The 8,714-nt window shown below is 55.6% G+C and overlaps 1 protein-coding gene across 1 annotated transcript in view; it reads left to right on the top strand.

Annotated features, from left to right (window-relative positions):
- The first annotated feature begins 3,733 nt into the window (after positions 1 to 3,733).
- KCNK3 (potassium two pore domain channel subfamily K member 3) overlaps positions 3,734 to 8,714 on the top strand; it is a 35,410-nt gene continuing 30,429 nt past the window's right edge. The window contains exon 1 of the mRNA XM_044262537.1: positions 3,734 to 4,016. Coding sequence (XP_044118472.1) covers positions 3,734 to 4,016 — 283 coding nt within the window. The remainder of the gene's footprint in view (positions 4,017 to 8,714) is intronic.

Raw genomic sequence — 8,714 nt, 5'->3', positions numbered from 1 at the left:
ATTGAAGCTTAGACCAGGTGTGATGGAACCCCAGGAGAGCTATTGGTTCTGATTGGAGGTAATGGGGAATGGTTCATGGAGGGAGTGGGCTTTGAGTTGGGTCTTGAAGCCTGAACACAAGTTCCATAGATAAACAATGGAAGAGTCAAGGAAGTACCAGCATCCCAGCTGATGGGAGTCTCATGAGTCAGAAGTAATGCATGAAAGTCATTAGATGTGTTCAGAGCTTAGAGAGGAATGACATGGAAGACAAAGTGGAAAATAATACGTGTATAATGTTTAGTACATAATAATATGCAGCAACTAATGGTACATTCTGTACCATTTATCCTAACTCTGATTGTGCCCTCTTCCTCGCAAACTAAAGTCTTAAAAGTAGTGACTAAATCCTTTTTGCCCCTGATTCTTGAAAGAACTAAGGGAGCAGAAGCAGTCTAGGAAGGTCATGGGATGTTATAAATGAAGGGAGCATAGACACGTCCCGTCCAAACCACTCCATTTATGGATGTACAAACCAAAGCCCAGGGAGAAGGAGTGACTGGCCCGAGTCCCACAGGAAGCAGGTGGAAGAGACAGGACCCCAGCCCAGGCCCCCCAACTCTCCACCCCATGTTCTCTATACTGGATCAGATTTCAGAAACTGAACACAGGAGGCTGGCCAGTATTGTGATTGGAGGCGTGTAAATCAGCTCTTTCTAACTGGCCCAAGGCATCCTCCACTGGAGTCACCAAGGGATTGAAAATAATAGAACATGGAAAAGTCATAGCTGAGCAGATTTTATCATTTATAAATACATGGTTCATAGAGGTGCTTTCTGATATGTGACTCTGGGCAGAGAATGAGGCAACCCCATGAGGGGTTGTACATGCAGGTCCCAGGAGTCCTGGACAGAAGGGGGTGAGATAGGCTTCTAGATCTTTGGCACTATCCCACACAGGTCAGGGGTGAGCTGATGGGACTTAGGCCTGCAGGACCCGGGGCCTACTCAGAAACCTAGACTGGTACTGGCCTGGTTTCCCCTGACCCAGCCAGTCCCCCTTCCTGAAGAGAAGAAAGGTAGAAGGGACAGGAGAGTAGACCTAAGCTGACTTCCTGGGCTCCATGGACACTGGGGACCTCCTTTGCTCCCCTGGCAGCAGGTGTCTTGATCCCATACATATGGGGGCTACAGGAGAGACCCCAGCCATTGGACATAAGTCTTGGCCCCCCTTCACTACCTTTGTGGCTTTGAGCAACCCCCTTCCTCCCCTCTGGGCCTCAGTTTCCTCATCTGTAACATGAAAGGGTCAGGTTAGCTGGTCTTTAAAGGTCCTTCTAGTTCTGAATGCTGTGAGAACAAGTTTCACCATAATTAATAATAAATGCCCTGCCCCTAAAGAGAGCTTTTTCCTTTTTCCAAAGCTCTTTCACTCATAATATCATCTTTCATCTGCACAGCAGTCTGGCCTGACAGCCAGAAGTGAGCAGACCCTGGACACACAGCCCTTCACACTGAAAACCAGACCAGTTGAGCCTTGCTCATTTAGATGGGCTTTGGGGAAACTGGCTTGGGGAGCAATTGTGGCCAGGAGGACAGAACCTAACTTGCGCCCTCACCTCTGGGAAGCCAAGAAAAGGCAGCGCTTGTCTTCCACGAAGCTAGGCAATGCCAGAGGGGGAGGGCCTGCTGTAGGCGGAGTTCATGGCCAAGGGTGCAGAAAGTTTGTATCAGATCAAAGACTCTAGTATAATTAGCTACTCCATTTACAGGTCAAACAAACAAACAAAAAGCAAGCAAACAAACAAAAAACTAAGGCTCCAGGAGTCATTATGGAGAAGAGAATGGGTTTGTTTGGAAGGCAGACTGAAGGTTCTTCCAGCTGAACGATCTTGGACAGTTCTCTGCACTGCCTTTCGCCTCAGGTTCTCTGTCTCTAAAATGGACAGACCTCTACATACCCTTCAGAGTTGTGGTAAGACTGGAAATAATAAATGTAACCTGCCTAGCCTGGCACACAGCAGAGGACTGGTATATTCTCTCCGAATGAATGGCTGAAAGAGGCAGTGAGGTTGGTAGATTTTCTCAAGAGGCACTGAAATGCCTGGCTGTGCCGGGTCGGGCCGTGGGCGCACGATTCTCCTGCTTCTGGATGGGCTGTGTCCTCCACCTACCCTCCGTCAGGGGCCCTGGGGCCTCCTCCCTGTCTTTCCTCATGGTCCATGCCAGGGTCCCAGGAACCACTTTCTGACCCTCCTTGGCAGTGGGATTTGCATTCCGATCATTCTGCTTACTCAGCCCGTCCCTGTCTGGAGCTAAACAAGGCCTGCGGGATCCTCTGTGATGGCACCTCATCGAGGAGATAAGGAAGCGAGAGGCCGAGAGGGGCTGTGACGCCTCGTCTGAGGTCCCACGGCCCACCCCTCTTCACCACCACTGCCACCATGTTGACAAAAGAAGAAACTGAGGCACAGAGAGGCTTCCTGCTTCCCCCCAGTCTTTCAGCCAGCCTCCTGGTCTGGGCCACACCTGCCTTTTTTCAGCTGGATCCCTATCCTGTTGGGATGCTCCCCTGTTGGGGCCCTGCATTATCTCCAGCAGCCCAGCCTGGACCACTGGTGCAGGGCTGGGGCTGTGGAAGTCAGGAGAGCGCCACAGCCCAGGAGGAAGAGAGGAGGGGAGCATGGGATTCAGTACGACTGGCATCAGCTGCCAGCCTGGGCTTCCTCAGCCAGTTCCAGGAGCCGTGCTGACCTGGGAAGGGTCACATTTCATGAGAGCAGGGCTTTCCCTTGGGTATGGGCCCTGGCCTGCCCAGGTCCACAGCTGTGCCCTGCTGTTTCTAAGACTGGTGCTGGGAGGGGGGGTGTGGCCTGGGCGGAGGGAAGCATGGCTCAGTCCCAGTGCTGGCACTAGTTCACCGTGTGTCTTTGCATGTCACTTGACCTCTCTGCACCTCAGTTTCCCCCATGGACATAATAAAGGGCAGGACAGCAAGACCCAAGGTTCCTTCCAGTGAAAACATGCTGTGATTTCGGTGGAGATGGGGGGGGGCGGGGGCGGGGCGGGGGGAGGGCTCGCTCTGCCTGCTCCTTTTTCCTTTCCTTGCTTTTCTTTTTCCGTCGTCAGTTTATCTCTAGCAACCCAGGTCTCCCTGTCTCTGTCGCTCTTTCTGTTTCCATCTTTCGTTCTCTGCCTCTCTCGCTCTGTATTTTTCTGCCTGCCGCTTCTTTTTCTGTGCCTGTGAGTCTACCTCTGGCTTTATCTCCTTATCTGTCACACCCCCCTCTGCCTCTTTTTCTCTCTTTCTCTGTAGTTACAGGCGATTCTCTGTCTAGTTATCTCTTTCCCTGGGTCTCTCTCCTTCGGTCCTGCCCGGTCTCTCCGCCGCTCTCCCTCTCGCTCCCCCTCCTCCCTCACCGCCAGCCCCCCTCCTCCCTTCCTCGGCGCGTCTCCCCAGTCCTTATTTGGCTGGGCGGGAGGGCTGGCGGGAGGAGGCGGCCTGCGGGCGGGGGGCGGGGGGCGGGAGCGGGGCCGGGCGGAGGAGGGCGGTGGGTGGTGCTGAAGGGACAGCTCCGCGGCGGCGGCAGCGGCGGCGTTGGCGGCGGCGGCCCCGGGGCGCGGAGCGGGTGCCCGGCTTGGGGAGCGGCGAGCGCAGCCATGCCCCAGGCCGCCTCCGGGGCAGCAGCAGCGGCGGCCGGGGCCGGGGCGCGGGCCGGGGGCGCCGGGGGGCCGGCGGCGGCTCGGGCGGGACGATGAAGCGGCAGAACGTGCGCACGTTGGCGCTCATCGTGTGCACCTTCACCTACCTGCTGGTGGGCGCCGCGGTCTTCGACGCGCTCGAGTCGGAGCCCGAGATGATCGAGCGGCAGCGGCTGGAGCTGCGGCAGCAGGAGCTGCGGGCGCGCTACAACCTCAGCCAGGGCGGCTACGAGGAGCTCGAGCGCGTCGTGCTGCGCCTCAAGCCGCACAAGGCCGGCGTGCAGTGGCGCTTCGCCGGCTCCTTCTACTTCGCCATCACCGTCATCACCACCATCGGTAACTACTCGCCGGCGGGGGGCGGGGACCCGGGGGCTGGGCGCCGCGTCCCGGGGTAGTCCCGAGCCGGCCGGGGCTGAAGGGATCCCCTCCCGAGAGGGTCTAGGCGCCGAACCCCCCGCTGCCAGAAACCCGAGTTCAGCCTGGTTTGTCTGCTCGGCGGGTACAGGACTCGGGGGAGGCGTCGATTCCTGGCTCCGGACCTGACTCTCCGGCCGGGCCAGCCCTAACTTGTCCCTGCCAGGCTGCGCGAGGGTCTCAGGGGACTCTGAAGTGTGTGAGAGGGGCAGGAACCAGGCGGAGGCCGGGGAGGAGGGGTGTGGCCGGGCCAGGCCCTGGAGCAGAGAGCTGAGTGTAGAGCGGCGGGGAGCTCGCGACTCCGTGTCCCTGGCAGATGGGCTTCCGCACCTTGGCGTGTCTACACCGGCTGGGGCTCCAGGGAGACGTGTGGATGCAGGTACTCTGGCACTCCATGGTACTCCTGCTTACTCTGGGTGCTTAAAACACCCTCTAACTGCCTCTGTGAGTGCTGCTTGGAGTGTGTGTGTGTGTGTGTACACGCGCGCGCGCTCGCGTGTGTGTGTGTGTGCGTGTGCGTGTGCGTGTGTGTGTGTGTGTGTGTCCAGCTCCCAGAGTTTGGGCACAGCCAGCCAGTGCCTTTAATTTTCTTAGGGCAGCAGATTTGGTGCTGGAAGCCAGATCCAGCTCTGTCTGCCTTCTCTGCTGTCCTGGGAAAAAACAGTCACCCCGCAGGAATGGCCTCAGTTCCCTTCTCCAAACAGCGGTGCGGCAGGCCACACACACACCCAGACTCTCTCACAAGATAGGCACAGGAACACATACACACAAGTACACACACACAAGCACACACAGGGCAGACACAGGCACACACACACACAAAGCACACAAATGGATGTTCCGGAATCTCCAGTCTATTCGGAAGTGTCTAGATAGGAGTAAACTCCTCCCGGCTCCCAAGACTCTGATTCCAGCCCAGCTCCATCATTTTTCCCGCTATATGACCTTGGGCAAGCCCCTTCTCCTGTCTGGGTCTCAGGCTCACTTCCAGACCATGAAGGGTTGGCTAAAATGATCTTAAGCCTTCTGCCCAGGGCTGGCACGCTCCCAGCCCACCTTCCCCCAAAGCCCATTGGGATGCCTCCAGGCCTCCATCTTTCCCATTTCTTCTCTCTCTGGTCCCTCTTCTTGCCTTGGCTGAGCTCCCGGGGGCTCATCGCCTCTTGGCATAGCCCATGACAAGATGGTAGTGTTTTCCTGGGAGTCCACAGAGGTTGAGGGGGTAAAAAGCAGGACTGGGCACTGTTCCTGCAGTCTACGCACTGCAGGACTTTGGCCCAAGGCTCCACTCCTCTCTGGGGTTCAGGGAGAACTCTGCTATGTAGTCTCTGGATTCCCCTCTTAGAAGAAGAGAAAAGGGCCCCGGGAGTGGATGTGGCCCAAATGGGGGCACCTCTGGGTCCTGTTGACTCTGGTGTTTAGGGCAGAATAGTCAGACTCAGACCTGCCCAGAGAGTAGCCTCTCTCTCCCACTTCCCTGCCACCTGCCAGGGTTTCAGGAGCACTGAACAGCGAGTTAGGTTTTCCCCCTTCCTCTTCCCACAAGTGGTGCCTCTGATTATTTGTCCCCTTTCTCAGTCCCATGGTCCCTAGCTCCACAGTAACTTCCCAAACGACCTTGCCTCCGGCCTTATTCCCCATGGAACAAGCTCCCTGCAGACAACCCTGCCAGAAAGAATCTCCCCAGTGTGCAGCTCTGACCATACCAATACCCTCTCAGAAGCCCTCAATGGCTTCCAGCTATCTGTGGAATCTGGTCTGTGTTCTTTATCTCAAATTTTCATGACCCTCATCGCTGGCTCTAACTTTATCTCCGACTTCATTTCTCACTTCTTACTGACATGATCCCTCCACTGTAGCCATACTGTCTCCTGAGAACACCTTAAGTGTGCCCATCGGGCACACCTTTTTCTCTGTCTTCTCTTTGTCTTGTCCAAGCTAACCTTCCAGGTCCAGCTCAAATCCCACTTCCTCCTTGAAGTCTCCCAGACCATCCAAGGCCACCACTCTAGACAAGTGCAGGATGCACTGTCGGTACTGCCAGGGTGACACGGTGTAGGTTTTCTTACATGGTTGTTTACATTTTAGGGGATGTGTTTTGTCTCTTTAACCACACTGTAATTAACCTCTGCGTGGGCAGGGCCCTGAGGTTCCCATCTCTGTCCTCCCAGTGCTGGCACAGGACCCGGCGGCCCACATGAGCACTCAGAGAATGCTACTGAGGGGGCTGAAGGGGTGCAGAAATGAAAAGGCATCATCCTGGCCCCTCTGTCCCTGCCGTTTCCCAAAGTGCGTGTAGTCCTTACCCAGACAGATGCTAACAGCTGGGGATAGAAGCAGACAGAATGCTGTTCTGGTGATATTTATTGCTATAACGCTGGACAAGAGGAAAGACCACATCGAAGCACCACCTGAGTTCTGTGGGGGCCCCAGAAAGGCACTGCCCACTTCCTGCCCCACCCAACCAGCCCTGGCTTTTTGTCACCTCTCTCTCTGGCTACACCATCTGGCTGGAAATGTCCACAAGGGCTCTGCTCTAAGACAAGCTTGCCTGTGTTGTGATCAGATGGCCAGAAGGGGCTTTGTATGAAACTGATGGGGACCCAAAACCCAGAAGCAACAGCCTCTGTCCACCTGGACCTTCTGGGGACCCCAACGGGTCTCCTGAGGCACCGGGACTCACATCAGGATAGAAAAATGATAGCACCTGCCACTTAGTGATCCCAGTACACACTCATCTCATCTCCTGATTCTCAGCCTTCACTGCTCGGAAAGTTGATAGGGCATGTATGGTTAGCTCTGTTGCACAGATGAAGGCATGGAGGGAAAGGAGGGAAGGGGACTCCCCCAAAGTCATGTAGCTGGTGAGCAGCAAAGTTAGAGCCTCAACCTGGGTCTTCTGACTCCAAGCCCAGTGCTCTTTCCCTGCCGCTCTCTTGGCTGCGCCTTCTACCTCCATATGCTGTGAAGCCCAGAGCCAGCTAAAATTGGCATGGCCAGGACATGCTCAGTGATGCCAGCTCGCAGGGTGCTCTCGGGCAGCCCTGATTGGTTGAGGGTCAGCAGGGTCTGAGTTAGTCATTCACCTGGTTAGTCACAGTCTCCATGGGCTGCAAGGATTCCTCCAGCTCCCTCATCCCTGGCCTCCAAGCCAGGAAACCCTTCCTTTGTTGTGCCCTAAGTTCATCAAACGCAAATGGAAACTCTTTTCTGGGAAAGCTTAACCTCTCTGGCTGTTGAGTCATTAAACTCCTCCGGGGCCCCAGCCTCATCTATTCATAGCCCAGAGGCTGTCAGAGCTGGGAGGGGACTCAAGATCAGCCAGGGCCGCCCCCTCCTCTTACAGATAAGGAACCAGAGAGGTGACAGGAGTCACACAGCTAAGGCTTAGCCAAACCTGACCTAAGCCTCCGCTCCTTCCACTTGTTCAGGATGTCTCTTGCTATTATTGTGAATAGCAGAGACAGCAACAGTAACACTAGCAGCCACCATTCGTGGGCTACTTTTTGTCAGGCTCTTTATATGCTCTCATTCAATTCTCTCGCCAACCCCTCAAGAGGGGACTTATTACCCCCATTTTTCTGCAGAGGAACCTAAGGGTCTACGTGCAAATGACTCACCCCTGACCTTGTGACTTGAATGCATAGCATTGCCCAGATTCAACGGAGCCTCTTTGACTCCCATGCCCTAGCCTACCTGCCAGTTCTTCCTCCTCTTCAAGAACTCAGCCCAGACCCTTGACCGAGGAGCCAAGGCTTGTCTTGTCACCCAGGCAAAGCCCTTCCCAGGAGAGAGCCTCTCCCTCCAGCATGCTTTCGCCAGCTTGCGGCTCCCCTCCCCCACACCCTGGCCCCTGACCAACCCAGACCACGTGGCAGAGCTGTGCCCAGCACCAGGCCCTACCTGAGACAGCCACAGACTCACAGGTGCTGTTCTCCCATGAGGGCCCCTGTAATCCTTGGGGCTCTAAGGCAACAAGAGGCTGGGTGATTGATTAGCTGATGGAGCTGGGAAAGAAAACCTTCTGTTCTGCTCTCTCCTCAGCTCCCGGCCTGTTCTCTGCAGAGCACAGTCTCCCATCACCCACCACGTGGCCCGGGAGTCCTTAGATTGTGAAATCAAGAAGGCAGTTCAGGAAGGAGCCTGCACTTTTTTACATCTTTTCAAGAAGGAGGAAAGTACAGGAGTGACCTGTCACCCAATACATTCCAGTGTCCTCAAATAGAAGAGTGAAGGGAGACATCAGCAACCATTCAAACACCCAGAGAGGGGAGTGACTTGCCAAAGTCACACAGCAAGTGGCGAGCACAACCCTGATTAGAACCGAGGCCTTTGGGTGACCCCACTGGAGTTCTCTCCATCCCCCTAGCCTGTTCCCCTCACCCCCCACCATCTCTCTTAGTACCAAGACCTCTGGTTGCTTTTTACTCCACTGTTCCCTGTCCTCTGTTGACTTGCTGAGGTGGGGTGGAGGGACAACCAGCCTGGAACAGTTCTACTGCCCACTCTCGGTCAGCATTTCCTTCCTCTGTGCCCACAGGCCACCCCTCTGCTTTGATCACACAAGCCTTCTCTGTGGTGTCTAGGGAGGGAGGCTCTGGCTTAGAAGCCGGAGTGTCT

The sequence above is a fragment of the Neovison vison genome, chromosome 8 (genome assembly GCF_020171115.1).
Source record: "Neovison vison isolate M4711 chromosome 8, ASM_NN_V1, whole genome shotgun sequence".
Classification (NCBI taxonomy): Eukaryota; Metazoa; Chordata; class Mammalia; order Carnivora; family Mustelidae; genus Neogale; species Neogale vison.
This window is presented reverse-complemented; position numbering and strand designations above follow the sequence as displayed.